At 34.7% G+C, this 15940-nt stretch overlaps 1 protein-coding gene and 1 long non-coding RNA gene across 2 annotated transcripts; both read right to left on the reverse strand.

Moving 5' to 3' along the window:
• LOC18788410 (flavonol synthase/flavanone 3-hydroxylase) lies at window positions 2677–4081 on the reverse strand. Its single transcript, XM_007222519.2, has 2 exons — window positions 3543–4081; window positions 2677–3290 (listed from the first exon to the last, which is right to left on the reverse strand). Exons 1-2 carry the CDS (start codon window positions 3995–3997, stop codon window positions 2750–2752), a joined length of 996 nt encoding a protein of 331 aa, XP_007222581.1. The 5' UTR covers window positions 3998–4081; the 3' UTR covers window positions 2677–2749.
• On the reverse strand, window positions 14979–15673 carry LOC109947732. Its single transcript, XR_002270537.1, has 2 exons — window positions 15427–15673; window positions 14979–15299 (listed from the first exon to the last, which is right to left on the reverse strand). It is a non-coding gene; the product is annotated as an uncharacterized LOC109947732 (long non-coding RNA).

Consider the following 15940-nt stretch of genomic DNA (forward strand, 5'->3'; position numbering starts at 1 on the left):
CTAACCCAAACTCCCAAATTCAAACTCCAAAACTAACACTGAAATTACACACTAACTTCACCAATTCAGCGACTCACACACTACTACAGCATCGACCAATTCATCAACTCGCATTAGAATCCCTTTCACTCGATGGTAATCGCAGGAAATGAGAGGGCTTATCAAAAAGTGGAGGTATTTTGGAGGAATTTTGGTTCTGAACGATAGGGCTTCTCAAAAAGTTGCATATACCATTCAAAACTCAGTCACGTAGCTATCGCGTGATCAAAAGTGACGGAATCTGTCACGGATGGACCATCTTGATACAAAATAAAAAGTTTAAGGACGTTTGAAATGAAAATTTTAATTAATGTACCAAAATAATACTTGAGCGATAGTTTAGAGAACATTTAAATCATTAACCCCAAATAATTATGCTCTATGTTCAAAGGCCATGGTGCAACCACTATTTGGCCAACGGTGTTGTCTATTGGTATAGGACACCAAAGAAAAATTCATGTCAAACAATATAAAACACGAAAAACAATATAAAGCATGAAAAACTTTATCAATTGATTAGACATATGTGCAAACACAATTATAAAATCGTCCTCAATGCTATATATTTTATATATAAAAAAATATTACAACCCAGGTGCTCACGCGCCTAGGCTGGATTCCACTTTTTTTTAACACCCTAAATGCAAACATGCCTGAGCCCAGGAAAAAAAAAATTGCAAACATGAAAAAGTCTAAATAGCCGACAAATGCAATGACATGATATTTTTTTAACAAGAACCAAACATCCACATTTTGAAACAAGGAAAATCACCCACAAATTCCTAAATGAACTTCAAAAATGATAAACAATAGAGGGCATCAAAGACTGGTTGCTGCCCTGTACAACACCTCGGGTTGATAGTGATACGACACGTCGTTCGAGTTGTCGAGGAGGTCGAGGACAGTGTTGTCGTCTCCGGTGGTCTTGAGGATCTGGAAGATGTGGTTGTCCACTAGCAGCAGCAAATATCACCAGTTCACATCTTAAACACAAATCAATGACACAAAGCCCAACTTTAGCTGAAACCCATAAAATGTTTGATGTTTAATCGCACACAACAACATGAATCATATGAAATTATGTGTCTTTGTGTGCATGTGAGCAATTACCTTGTTCTGGTTGGAGTGAGTTGGAACAGAACATGCTCACCAAAAAACTGCAGCAAACCATAAACCCAGAAATATTTATAATAAAGAAAGAAAGTTTAGAAAAGGTAACAACTTTACTAGGCTTGACTCCTAACCTTTAGCTGAGGAAGAGAGAAGAGAAGGAGAGGGTTAGATATTTTCTAGGATTGGAAAAGATCCGTGTGTTTTTTAAACTATTATAAAAAAATATTTAAAAAAACACGTTTTTTTCCTTCTGAAAAAAAAAAAAACTTGGAAGAGAAAAAGGACACTACATAAAAATAATTATTTGTGTTATAAGGGTGTGACATATGTAGATGGAGACAACTATTATTTTTTAGGGAGACTTTGAAAAAGCCCAAAGGAGAGAGAAAATTTTTAAAAGAAGCAAAAATGGACAAAATTGCCCTTATTTATTTTTTGATTTCCTAAGAAATCCTTTACATTTGCATGTCTTTGGTTTGAAAGTTGAGAGGTTATTCTGTCTTTTTTCAAAAAGCTTTGGCTTTTTCCAAAAGTGAAAGTTTTTTTATGGGTAAAACCTAAATTTACTAATTTTTTATGAACAACTTGTTAGTGATATTACCTATAATATTATAGTAAATTTAGGTTTTAGTCATAAAAAACTTTCATTTTAGAAAAAATTAAAATTTTTTCAAAAAAGACAGAAAAATCTGTCAATTTTCAAAACAAAGACATGCAAATGTAAAGGATTCTTTAGGAAATCCAAAAATAAATAAGAGTAATTTTTTTCATTTTTGCTTCTTTTAAAAAATTTCTCTCTTTTGATCTTTTCCAAACGTCATCAATAATTCTCTTGTTTATATTATTTTTCTCAAGTTTTTATTTGTTGTATGCTTAAACACCACGAATCAACTTGATAAGTATTAAACATATTGTGTTTTCAGTATTTGGGTGTTTACCTGATACGTACGTACATAATTTCATGTGGATGCTTGTCTCATCGATTAGTATAATATGTGGCTCTTTACTTTTATCAATTAAATTAAAATTTATCCATATATTAGGTAAATATTCACAAGGAAAGAATTCAAATTTTAAAATTTGAAATTCAATTACAATGAAATAATGCATTAAATTGGATTTTCAATGTGTTTCCTTATTTACCTTAAAGGCTAAAATCGATACGACAAAAAAAAGTAATAAAAGTTAAAGAACTTGCATCTAAAACCAAAACGCACGAGTACTTAGCTTAATAACAACTAATCTTTTTGGACCTAGATCTAAGAAGTCTCAAAAATAAAATAAAAACAATTATTGATGGTCATTGTTGGATTTAACAGCTACAGCAAGTATAGTGGTATTCAAAGTTTGAAACAATTCAAATTTGATTCATTCAACATTTTTGCAACAGATTGTGACGAAATGATACAATTTGAGCAAATGATACAATACAGATTGATGATGATGAAGATGAACTGACATGACTTTGTGAAGGCCCTCATAGAATGCAAGTACTACGCACAAATTCTAACAAACAGCAAAACATATGAACCATTGGGACCATTGAAGAAATTTTATTGTGATGATTGATACACAGCACAAATGGAATACATCACTCCTATTGTGGGAGCTTGTTGAATTTCCGGTGTCGGTATTCAGCATATGTCTTGGTTGAGTATTTGGCAGGGTTTTTCTCGTCCAGAAGCTCCGGCAGAGGCCCAATCACAGCCTCGTGAGGAGGAGCAACAAAAACAGCCCACGACATGCGCATACGTTCCTTGTTCACCAAGCTTCTGTGAAGAACACTCTTGTACTTGCCATTGCTCAAGACCTCCATCTGATCACCAATGTGAACAAAAACTGCATTTGACAAGTAATTGACAGCAACCCAGTTGTCATCTTCCCACAGCTGAAGGCCTGGAACATCATTGGAGACTAGCAGGGTTAGGGCTGACATGTCAGTGTGAGGCTCAACTCCTAGGGCCAGTTGGGGTTGTGGGCATGGAGGGTACATGTTGATTTTCATTTCCAATTCTACTTCTTCATTTCCGACATGAGATTTCAGAACCTTTGCTTCCAGCCCTAGACCCTCTGAAAGCACCTCCAGTAACTCGTCTGTTACTCTTAGCATCTCCTTGTTGTATTGGTCATTCACTTCCCTGCGTCACACAAATTTTACAGACTTTTTCAATAACCCTCTTAATTTCAGAAAGAAAAAAAGAAGAAGAGGAAAAGACTTTATAACCCTCCTACAGTTGGCCTTACATGCAAAAAGGAAATATTAAAAAGTTAGGGCAAGTATCATCCTAGGAAAAGAGCAGTAAAGAACCCAAGGAGCAACTGCTGAAAAATGAAAAAAGCAAGGAAAAAAAACTGAAAACTCAATAAATAAATAAAAACAGAAAAGGTACCTGTAAGATGGAGGGTTCTTAGGCCAGATTTCATAGTTGACCTTAGATGGAGGGGCAGTCAGATGGAAAAAATAGTCGATCCACTCGACCTTCTCGTCATGGTTCTTGGTCATCTTAGTCCCATATCCATCAAACCTCCCATTGGCTGGGTCATTTGCATAGGCCTCTTTCTCCTGCTGTGGGAGCAAAAAGAACTCATGCCCTACCTTCTGCAATTGCTGGATCAAAGGTGACGGTATGCCGTGGTCAGTAATGAGAAAGAAGCCCCATGCAGTGGCTGCCGCTGCCACCTCCTTGACCACAACATCATGAGGCTGAGCTAGGGAGATAACAGGCACCGTGACTCCCTCTAGGGCCTTGCTATTCTCGGGCTGCTCATGGGCTGGTCGAACGAACTTCGCTGGAAGCTCGTTCAGCCCGCTGATGGCCAAGGCCTGCACTCTCTCCACCTCCATCACTTTTGTGTTTTTTTTTTTGGGTCCCCCCTCTTCTTGTTTGGATGTTGAAGGATTAGGATTAGGGTTTAAATGAAGTGAGGGGTTCAATGTGGTTATATAAGGTTTATGTCATAGCATATAATGCTTCACCTTTTGCATGTGCATGGGATCATTGTTGTCCAAGATGTTAGAAGGGCAGCTCCCACCAATAAAAAACATGCAACCTATATCCACCTAACATTCAACAAAATAATTTATAGTAAATTGAGCTTAGACCCATAAAATTCATTTTAAATCATCTACAACCCTTTTTTTTAGTTTTCTATGTAAAATACCCAATTTTTCAAATAATACCCGATGACTAGAATCCAACTAAGCAAGTTACCTAATATAACTTAAAATCTAATTTATTGTATTTTTCGGATTCCAAAACTACCCATATTTATAAGTTAATGTGTTATTGGGGGTGTAACTAATGACATCCGTTGAATTTGAAAATATCTCCAAATAGTTGTAATGGATGTATGAACTAATTTAGAAACTTATTTGAAATTAAATATTAAATTCCACATTAAGGTATTAGTAATCTATTTTTGAATTAATGATGTTTTCCTTCTATGAATTACGACTAGTAATCTATTTAAAGTATTAATAATTTAAATTTAATATTAAATTTAGGAATTAATGTTGTTTTCTTTTTATGAATTATATGACCTGTTTTAATTCTTTTTTATTATAGTTTTATGAATAATAGTGTACATTCTAATTATGTTGAAAAATAATTTGATAATCTATTTATTGTTTTTTTAAAACATTTTTTTTAATGAACCTATTTTTTCTCCAAATATTGTACCTATTTTTTTCTTTATTACTTGTTTTATAAAAAATAATTTGATAATCTTTTTTATTTTTTGTTTTATGAAAACAATTTTTTTTAATGAGCCTATTTTTTCTCTCAAAATAATGTACCTATTTTTTTCTCTAATAATGTACCTATTTTTTTTTTTTTCTAAATAATGTACCTATATATTTTTTTCTAAATAATGTACCTATTTTTTCCCCTAAACAATTTACCTGGTATAATGAACCTATTTTTTTTTTTCTAAATAATGTACCTTTTTTTTCTCTAATAATGTATACCTAGTAAAACAATTTACCTAGTATAATGAACTTATTTTTTTCTTCTAAGTAATGTACCTATTTTTAATTTTTTAAAAATGTGCATAAATTTCAATTATACAACGTACCTATTTTCTATAAATTATTGTGTTCCTATTTTTAATTTATGAAAAATTTACAGAAATTTCAATTACAAAGTAATTGACTTATTTTTATTAATTTTTTTTTGGTAAATAATATACCTATATTTTTATACGTATATATTTATATTTATATTTTTCATATGTACATTATCGGATATGTAATTTACATATTATTTTTATTTGCAATTTTAAGGGGCCATATGTTAGAGGGAATGGCAACCAAAAGAAATGGGGTGATTGATATGCTATTAATAGGGAGTTTTAATTACAATTATGGCAGTTAATGAAATGCTTGGAATAAATTATAAATAAAATATGAAGTCTGATGGCAATGAGGTAAAAATATAGGAATACTACGACCTCTTATATCCTACTGGCCATTTAAGTTTGAAATTGGGTTTTACACATAGATATATAGAAAGATGGGTATATGTCTAAGAAATAGAAATTGTAGGGACCTATATTGAAGAAGCCCAATAATTTATAGGTTTGGACGGACCATGAAAGGTACTAACCTGGGCTATAGCCTAGGCGATTTTTAATTTTTTTCATCCCAAAATACATATAGCACGGCACATCACCAATTCAAAATAAATTTTTGAAAGCAAAACTCAATTATACCCTTTTGTAACCTATCCTCTCTCTTCTACCGAACCCACTCAAGTAAAAATATTTTTTGTTTCCTCCTTTTGGCATTATGGATGCCAAAGCTCAAACCTAGGTTGAACATGCATTGCGCTAATCCAAAAAAAAAAAAAAAACTTCTTAACACTCATTGGTAGTGAAGTTTTTTGTTCAGTTGAAGTGAATGTTTCACTCGTAGCTAGGTATATATATTTTTAATTTATAAATGATTCACTTATATTATTGAGTTTTCTATTTTTTAAGTAGGTTTATATGTTAGGTAAATTTAGCCCACCTTATGCTGAAATTCTAGATCCGTCATGGTGCCACACGGGTTGATGTACTCAATAAACTGTTGTGGAAGAGTAACGTTTACAATAAATAAACTGTGGAGTTTTTCGCATGATAGTAAATGGGACTTTGTAGAACTTATGAACCCTTTTGGCAGTACTTGTAATTTCCCAATTATTTATGGGTCAAATAAAGCTTACGTGGATCATAATCCTAGTCGCTGGACCGCGATTCGTCAATTCAAAGACGACAGAAGTTCTAGAAAGTATTCGCTGTTTTTATGAAGACTTGCATGCAAAGCAGCCCCAAAAGCTCCACTTTTTAATCAATTTAATCGACAAATCCAATACCTACTAAAGACTACTAAAGACGAACCGTCCACATCTATAGACTAATTGCTTTCTTTTTGAGTGTTGTTAAACAAATTTTAAAATTAATTGAGTACATCATATTATTAAAGTAATTATTAGATTATTAATTTGCTTTAATATAAACTGATCAAAAAATCTGTATTGAATTTTGAAACAAATATAATTTTAATAAACACCATACTTATCATATTCAATCTTAATCAAACATAGAGAAATTTTTGTATTATTTAGTGCCTAGGGCAAAATTTTATTTCTTTGGAAGGGAGAGAATTGCTAATAAAATCAAGGTGTACACATGGAACAATATTGGGGAGATTCTTATTTCCAATCCTAAAATGAAAGATAACAGTCTTTCCATGGAGATGGAATGCCAACGATTGTGCATTAATATAAGTTGATAGAATCAATTTCTCATGCTCTTTTGGGCCCCGGTAGTAACCGAGCAGAGAAACTAGATTCGGATGTCTGATGTTTCCTAGTTTCTTTACTTCTCTTGCAAATTCTTTCCTTTCTTTTGATATACCCTCCCTTAGCCATTTCACAGCCAATACATGACCTGAGTCAAAGCATAGCTTTGTACTTTGTTCCATGACAACTCCTTCCAATAGTTTCTGCTGGAGCATATGAAAGTTCTTCTGCTGTGACCAAGGAGCCATCAAACATATGTAAATCTCCAACCAATTTATCTGGAGAACAAATTTTGAGAACATAAGGACTCTCAAGTGGTTGCTGATTTTTAGAAGGTGATAGATTTGGGATTGGTATTATGGTGTTATATGATATAGTGTATTAGAGTGTACTATGGGTATTTTTGGTAGTTAAATAGGATTACTTAGCTAATTTTATATTTTGATTAAAATATTAGGGTGTACTTAGATCATAAGATGCACTCAGTTAATTTTAGAATTCATTTAGCAACACTCTTCTTTGTTGAAAGTAAGTCAATTAAGAAATAGTATGATTACTTATCATGCAATTATTCGAATTCTTGTCTCCTCTATTTACTAACACATGAGTAAATTAAGTAATGAATATAAAATTATGTAGATTCCTTGCTAAAATCTGATATTAAATATCCTCAAAATCATGAATATGATCAACTAAGGGAGTACAATAATTGATGCAATTCCAATTTTTTAAGTCCCTTGATTGATTGAGAGAGAGAGAGAGAGAGAGAGAGGATTGATTTTTGAAACTTGCAAAAAAAAGGCCACAAGGCGTATATGGTGTCTAAGGGAAAGCAAAACCTACCCATAAACTGCTTAATTATTGACAAAAAAAAGTACCCTTTTGCTCTTGCATTTATAGAAAAAGTTAACAAAATTGATGGCAGGACCATTGTCTTAACGAAAGTGACAATTTTGAAAATTGAGGAATTCAAATGCAAATCGAATTTAAATTCAGAGATTAATAAAATAATTAATCCTTATTAAGTTTGTCTGGTCTTGTGTAGTCTAATAAAAACAAACACACAGAAAAACTAAAGACAGCTGGCCTTGTGTAGTGCGTTTATGTGGAACCCCAAACACCCAAATCAAGGAAGAAAAATAATGTGAAATTTGATTGAACATGCATATAGGGATGGATCATTGGCTCACATCAAAAAAAACTATTTAATGTTCTGTCCAACGGAGAGATGTGGAACATGTTTTCTCATTTAATATGGTGTTCACCCGTTTTTGATATGATCCTGTGAAGGTAGGGTGAAGTTCCCTATTGACTTGAAAACCATTGATTGGCCAACAACCCAACTTTCTTTTGTGTACGAGCGTGCCACTGCTAGCAATAAAAATCCTAGCAGACTTCTTAAAAACAGATAACTTGCTCCCCAAGTTACTGATTCTGAACAAACGACTGTGAATTTGGGTACGGAATATCTCTCAAGTAAGTTCTTTTCCTACCTCAGACTGGTGAGAACTTTCACAATTTTTCACAGTACAAAATTAGTAGTTCTGGCCAAAATAAATGAAAAAAAAAAAGTAAAATGTTTAGGCAGAACTGCCTATTACAAAGCTCAGAAAGAGAAAAAGCCAACTCTAGAAAAGATAACAGAACGTTGGACTTCAATTTCTGCCTGGATAGCTACTTTTGATACAGACTGAATTGGGTATGTTTGTACTAGATTGGATCATCAACACTTTCAACTGACAAATTTCAGTTGTAAATCAATACCAATGTTTGAGTTTGGCAGAGCTTTAATATATTTTAAGTCGTGGAAGTCTTTTTTGAACAGGCAGAATTGGAGTCTCTTCAGTCTGGAAGGGGCAAAAGTGGCTGGATTTGATGATCACTGAGCTGGAACTGCATTATAATACATGTTCTGCTTGATCAAGGCTTTCCATAAATTTGTTGAGGTTTTCATGTTGTAAGAACCCAGACTCTGCTTAACTTGGCTTGCGCTGAACCAAATTTGTAACGAAAGAAATCTTGCTTTACAAAACTGTTTCTCTGAATTGAACTGAACTGAAATTAGAGTTTCGAATTATGGCTGACTTGTTTCTTGTGGCTCAATGAGCTTTGGTCGCTCCAATGTTTGAATGCTTTTTGAGATCAATTGATCATTTTGAGTTTGTTAGTTATGACTTTGAGAGTTTTTGTCATGATTGATTTTTTTGGCTATATTTTATCTGTTCACTCTCTCTCTTGTTTTATAGGAAATGCTGGAGTGGGGTTTTTAATCTTTGAATAATGGGCAGCAAATCTTTTCAAAAGATCTTTATTTTTAAATGCAAAAAAAAAAGGGAAGTTATCTATTCTGGCAGAGAAAAGCTATCAACAGTCAGTTCCTATGGTGGTCTTTTTCCTGCTTTCTTTGAAAGAAAAACTAATCCCTTCTTATTCTATAATTGCCATTTGTAAGAATGCAATCTGCCATGATGGTCAGTTTGCTTTTCCTAATGAACAACTCCCTTGCTCCCTACTTATCTCTCAACAAATGTAGTCTGCTTATCTCTTGGAAATGACACCTGCTTTGGTGCAGAATTTCTCCGTATATAAAAAGGGATTTTAATCTTCTTTTTGGCTACAAAAAATGGAGAAGTCTTCCTATAAGACCTGTTTTCATTAACTCCCATCACCTCCCCTCTGTTAGCTGAAAGTTTTGACTTTTCCAAAGTCAGAAAGTCACGTGGGGATTTCTTGAGAGAAACCTTTTTACAAAGTTTTTGCTGACTTGCTATCCTTGGGTAGAGTGAGTTTTCTAACAAAATGGTTTAATGATGTTTATTTAGAATAAGGCTAAATTCACAATTTGCTAAAAGGGTTTGGGCTTATTTCAGCATTTTGGTTTTTGACTCCTGATCCTTGTAGAAAAAGCCCAAATATTTTGTTCATTGCTCTCTTGACAAAAATGGGCTTGCGTGCAGAGTTTTGGCCTAAACACAAGGTAAACTTTGGAGGTTGTTTAAAAATGGCATGGGACTCTTCAATTTTAGGCCGATAATTAATTTCTTCAAACATGGAGCTTGAAATTGTTTATCATTGTGGGCCGATAGTTTTGGGCTGGGGGTGCAGAATTTAGGCCCAAACATATGGAAAGACACATTGTAATAACCCAAACCTTAATTAATATTTAACTATTAAACTATTAAGAAGAAATGACACTTTTGCCCTTAGAATATTCTAGTAAAGGAAAAGTTGACTTTTTGACCGAGAAAGAATTTGACCATTCCACTTGCATCGTTGCGTAGAGCGCGACGAAACGAGTCAGTAAACACGGAGTGGACTCAAATTGGAGTTGTAACGAAGAAAATACGATCAAAATGGTAATTTTTGAAATCATGATTTTTTTTTTTAAAAATCTGACTCCCTCTCGCTCTTCCCTCAATCTTCTTCCTCCCCCCCCCTTGTTTTTTTTTTATGTAACTCGTCACCTTCAAACCTCCGTAACCACTGCCACACTCCACTCCGACTGACGGGACTAGACCCAATCGAACCACTGCCGCTTTCTCTTCCTTTCCCGACCTGTCCCTGCCCTTGGAACCGCTGTTTTTCGCCGGAAAAAAGATCGGAATCGCACCGAGTTGACAGAACTTCCAAGCTTTCGTTCTTCTTCATCCGGCCACCAAATCGGACGAGTGAGGTATGGTTTTCTAGCTATTTTCCATGCTCTAGCTGCTAGTTGGGTAGGATTCCAGAAATTCCAAGTGTAGATCGTTCGATTTTTCAATCTTGGTTTCAGCCGGTTTTGAGAGTGTGATTTCGGCCACTTCTGGCCACTTTTTGGGGTAGGTCCAAGAACAAAAGTGGTTCCAAAATGGGTGCTTTACCTAAGTTAGGAGTTTGGGCCTGCGGTTTGGAGTTTTTTTGGCCGCTAGGAATTTCTCAAGCCACCCACGCCCTGCCGGCGTGTGGGTAGTTTGGTGGGGACCACACTCAGTCCTAAAATGATCCTCGTGTTGTTACGAGCGCGTAGGAATTCGCGGATCTTAATTTGGATAATGTTTGAACCCTGAACGGATTTCGCATCTTTTGTGATTTCCGGGTTCAATAGTTTCGAGCCATTGATCGTGCGTTTATGACCAAACCAACCTTCCATTTGAGACCAGACTCAGGGGACTTGTGTCCTAGGTTTAAAGGAACGCTAATGTGGGCATATGAGTAACTTTAATTGGATGCACGCACTTCTAGGAGCCGGAGGTCAGGGTTTTATTTAAATATTTATATCGAGCAGTTTTATTAATATATATTATTATGATAATTGAATCAGGCACCCGGGCACCAGTTGACCCGCAGGAGGGACCTTCAAAAGGTCCAGCGAGCTCGGACCAGCTGTGAGTGGACTTTTCTTTTATAAATGATTTTATGCAAATGAATTTCATTATTTGATCTTGAATAAGTTTTATTAATTATGGCTTTCCTAGCATGATTTGTTGAAGCTAAATATCTTTATTTATATGCTGCTTAGTTGAAAATGCTAAAAAGATATGGAAAGTAAAGATTGAGATATATATCAGATAAAATGACAGCAGAGTTCTAGATTTAATAAAAAATTCAATTATTCATCAGACCTTTCAGAAATTTTAGATTTTCTTAAGCCACCTCAGGTACTCAGTTATAGAAACAGGTTGCCTTCAGATATGACGATGTCCACGGACATCCAGTTTGCCTTCAGTTTTGTCAGCGCACTTGACATTTGCCTCACGAGTTTCGGGGACGCCCGGACCGTGGGAGCCAGGAATGCGGATCAGGCTGACTACGGTCCCCTGAATCCTGCCAGTTTGCGGCTCGGGTTGACTTTGTGTCGCCGAGACCTGCCATGAGAATTGACGGATTATCAAGAATTGACGAATATTAGGAATTGACAGAATTTAAAGGGTACACCTAGGTGGTAGTTTTAAACTGATTTCAGTGCTTTTAAGAGTTTAAAAATGATATGAGTATGCTTGATATATATTTATATATATATGAGTGCATTGATTTCAGTATGTATATGATTAAAAGAATGAATTAGTTTTGTATAACTGTTTTTACAGTGGGGTTAGTATGTTCTTATGCTATTTTTCTTAAAACTTTGTTTTTGGGTCCACTCACCTTTTAAATTTTTTGCACCAGCAGGCCGTAGACGTGCATCTGAAAGCCACCACAGGGCAGTTTCTGCTTCCTGCATCTCTTCAGCCTAGTGTAGGGTCCTTGACCCTCCAAATGTTCTTCTTGTAAATTAACCTATATAGATGCTCTGATATTACCCATGGGCTCAAACTTTACTGTTGATTGTATATATATATATATATATATATATACGCATGCTGAACGTTGGGTTGTGTATATATGCTTGTTTTGACATGTGTAATTTTTGGGATTGGACAAATTACATGGGAGACTCTGCCGAATTTTCGCTAGAAGTCAAGGCAAAAAAAAAAAAAAGAAAAAAAAGAAATGTAAGTTTGTAACCAGAAGGGCAACCAAGTCATTTGTGCTCGACACCCGTCAGGTGTCGATCACGAACAGGGTTCAGCTCGAATTCCAAAGAAAAATTTGGGTCGGATCCTGTCACACCTAATAGGCCAATGAAATTTAACTTAATTGAAAGGCCTTGAATTGTAAAAAAAAAAAAACCATGATAGAAATAAAGTCATCATGACCATTAGAACCTTTAGGAATCCATGCCTTAAAAGGGCTCTTGCAGGCCTCTTTGTAGGCATTCAAAGAAGAGAATGCCAGTCTTTGAGCCAGAGGTCATAATGATCCTGTCATTTCAATAGTTAAAGGCTCACAAGAGAATTTCTTGGGAAAGAAGGGCTAAATAGTGCCCAAAAAAAAAAAAAAAGAAGACTACCATACACGCCTTTCACTGGCAAGCTACCCCCGTCTACCTCATCTATAGGCATTTCTATCTGCACGCACGTCTCGTGACTACAATGGTTGGGGTTGGCTATGCTCGTCGGTTGTGCTGCGTAAGCCTCTAGATGCCTCCAAGCAAGCAAAGGTTTCTTTGTTTTTGTTTTTTGGCCTACTTCTTTAATTTACTATACGTAATCAAGTAATATCTTAGTCTTTTTTAATCACTTTGCTTAGTAATTATATTTTAATTATTATTTAATATAAACATATTGAAGAAAAAGAACACAAAGTAATTAATTTCTATTTATTAAGTCTTTTGTGAAATCATTTGGATGTCTTAATTCAATTTCTCCATAGCCCAAGAGCCCTATCCACTACTATTATGCCATTACTCGAGTATCTACCGTCCTTTTTTAATTTTTTTTCATTTCCAAAGTTATTACCCGTATAAAGATTTTAGCACTTGCACGTTCAATAATGTATTATACACGTGCGCGCGCGTATTTATCATGTTTAATACACGTATTTGTTACAAAAATTTCAGTAACACACACAAAAATTCACGTATTGTAGACGTATTGCTGAATAAAAATAGTACATACTTTATAAAAAAGGGTATAGCCGTACGGTTGTACTCAGTTTTACCTAATTGTTTTTTAAAAATAGTATAGCCGGTAATTGTTTTTTAAAAATAGTATAGCCGGGCGGCTATACTCGTTTTTGCATTTAAAAAATAGTATGGCTTTACCACTTTGATACGTGGGCTTAGGCCTCTTTGACATGTGGGCTTAGGCTATGGGCCGGCCTTTTTATATTAAAAAATAGTATAGCCGTTCGGCTATACTCGTTTTTTGCATTTAAAAAATAGTATGGCTTTACCTCTTTCACACGAGGGCTTAGGCCTCTTTGACATGTGGGCTTAGGCCATTGGCCGGCCTTTTTATATATATAATAGTATAGCCGCCCAGCTATACTTGTTTTTTGCATTTAAAAAATAGTAGGGCTTTACCTCTTTGACACATGGGCTTAGGCCATGGGCCGGCCTTTTTACATATATAATAGTATAGCCGCGCGGATATACTCATTTTTTGCATTTAAAAAATAATATGGCTTTACCTCTTTGACACGTAGGATGAGGCCTCTTTGACACGTGGGCTTAGGCCATAGGCCCGTCTTTTTATATATATATATAATAGTGTAGCCGCCCGGCTATACTATTTTTTTTGAATTTAAAAAAATAGTATAGCCGTGCGGCTATACCCGTTTCCCCCCTTTTTTTTAAAAAAAAAAAGGCTTTACTCCTTTGACACGTGGCACCTAGGGGCTGGGAGCGTCCTTTTTTTAAATATATACATAGTATAGCCGCACGGCGATACTCATTTTTATTTTTAATATTTAATAAAGAAAGTGACATATGGCATGAGGAGAAGGGAGAAGGTCTAAAAAAGAAGATTAGAGAGAATGTCGCTAGCATTTCCCATCAATTATTAGGAACTTATGGTTAGAATTTGCCTCTAAAAACCAATTTGTAAGAAAAGAATGCTCATACCTTTTTTTATTTTAATTATATATATAATAATTTTTAAAAAAGGATGTTTCTTGAGAGGTCTTTTCAAAAAGTGGAGGTATTTTGGAGGGATTTTGATTCTGAACGATAGGGCTTCTCAAAAATTTGCATATACTCTTCAAAACTCAGTCACGTGGCCATCGCGTGATCAAAAGTGACGGAATCAATCATGGATGGACCATCTTGATACAAAATAAAAAGTTTAAGGACGTTTGAAATGAAAATTTTAGTTAGTGAACCGAAATGATACTTGAGCGATAATTAAAAGACAATTTAAGTCATTAACCCCAAATAATTATGCCCTATGTTCAAAGGCCATGGTGCAACCACTATTTGGCTGGCGGTGTTGTCTATTGGTACAGGACACGGAAGAAAAATTCATGTCAAACAGTATAAAGCACCGAAAACAGTATTTGTGCTTGTATTCTGACAAGTTACCTTAATCATTTTATCATTTTATACAAACACAATTATAAAATCATGCTCAATGCTATATATTTTATATATAAAAAAATATTACAACCCCAGGTGCTCACGCGCCTAGGCTGGATTCCATTTTTTTTTAACACCCTAAATGCAAACATGCCTGAGCCAAAATAAATAAATAAATAAAATTGCAAACATGAAAAAGTCTAAATAGCCGACAAATGCAATGACATGATCTTTTTTTAACAAGAACCAAACAACTACATTTTGAAACAAGGTAAATCACCCACAAATTCCTAAATGAACTTCAAAAATGATAAACAACAGAGGGCATCAAAGACTGGTTGCTGCCCTGTACAACACCTCGGGTTGATAGTGATACGACACGTCGTTCGAGTTGTCGAGGAGGTCAAGGACAGTGTTGTCGTCTCCGGTGGTCTTGAGGATCTGGAAGATGTGGTTGTCCACTAGCAGCAGCAAATATCACCAGTTCACATCTTAAACACAAATCAATGACACAAAGCCCAACTTTAGCTGAAACCCATAAAATGTTTGATGTTTAATTGCACACAACAACATGAATCATATGAAATTATGTGTCTTTGTGTGCATGTGAGCAATTACCTTGTTCTGGTTGGAGTGAGTTGGAACAGAACATGCTCACCAAAAAACTGCAGCAAACCATAAACCCAGAAATATTTATAATAAAGAAAGAAAGTTTAGAAAAGGTAACAACTTTACTAGGCTTGACTCCTAACCTTTAGCTGAGGAAGAGAGAAGAGAAGGAGAGGGTTAGATATTTTCTAGGATTGGAAAAGATCCGTGTGTTTTTTAAACTATTATAAAAAAATATTTAAAAAAACACGTTTTTTTCCTTCTGAAAAAAAAAAACTTGGAAGAGAAAAAGTACACTACATAAAAATAATTATTTGTGTTATAAGGGTGTGACATATGTAGATGGAGACAACTATTATTTTTTATGAACAACTTGTTAGTGATATTACCTATAATATTATAGTAAATTTAGGTTTTAGTCATAAAAAACTTTCATTTTAGAAAAAATTAAATTTTTTTTAAAAAAGACAGAAAAATCTGTCAATTTTCAAAACAAAGACATGCAAATATAAAGGATTCCTTA

Source organism: Prunus persica, chromosome G1, assembly GCF_000346465.2.
Source record: "Prunus persica cultivar Lovell chromosome G1, Prunus_persica_NCBIv2, whole genome shotgun sequence".
NCBI lineage: Eukaryota > Viridiplantae > Streptophyta > Magnoliopsida > Rosales > Rosaceae > Prunus > Prunus persica.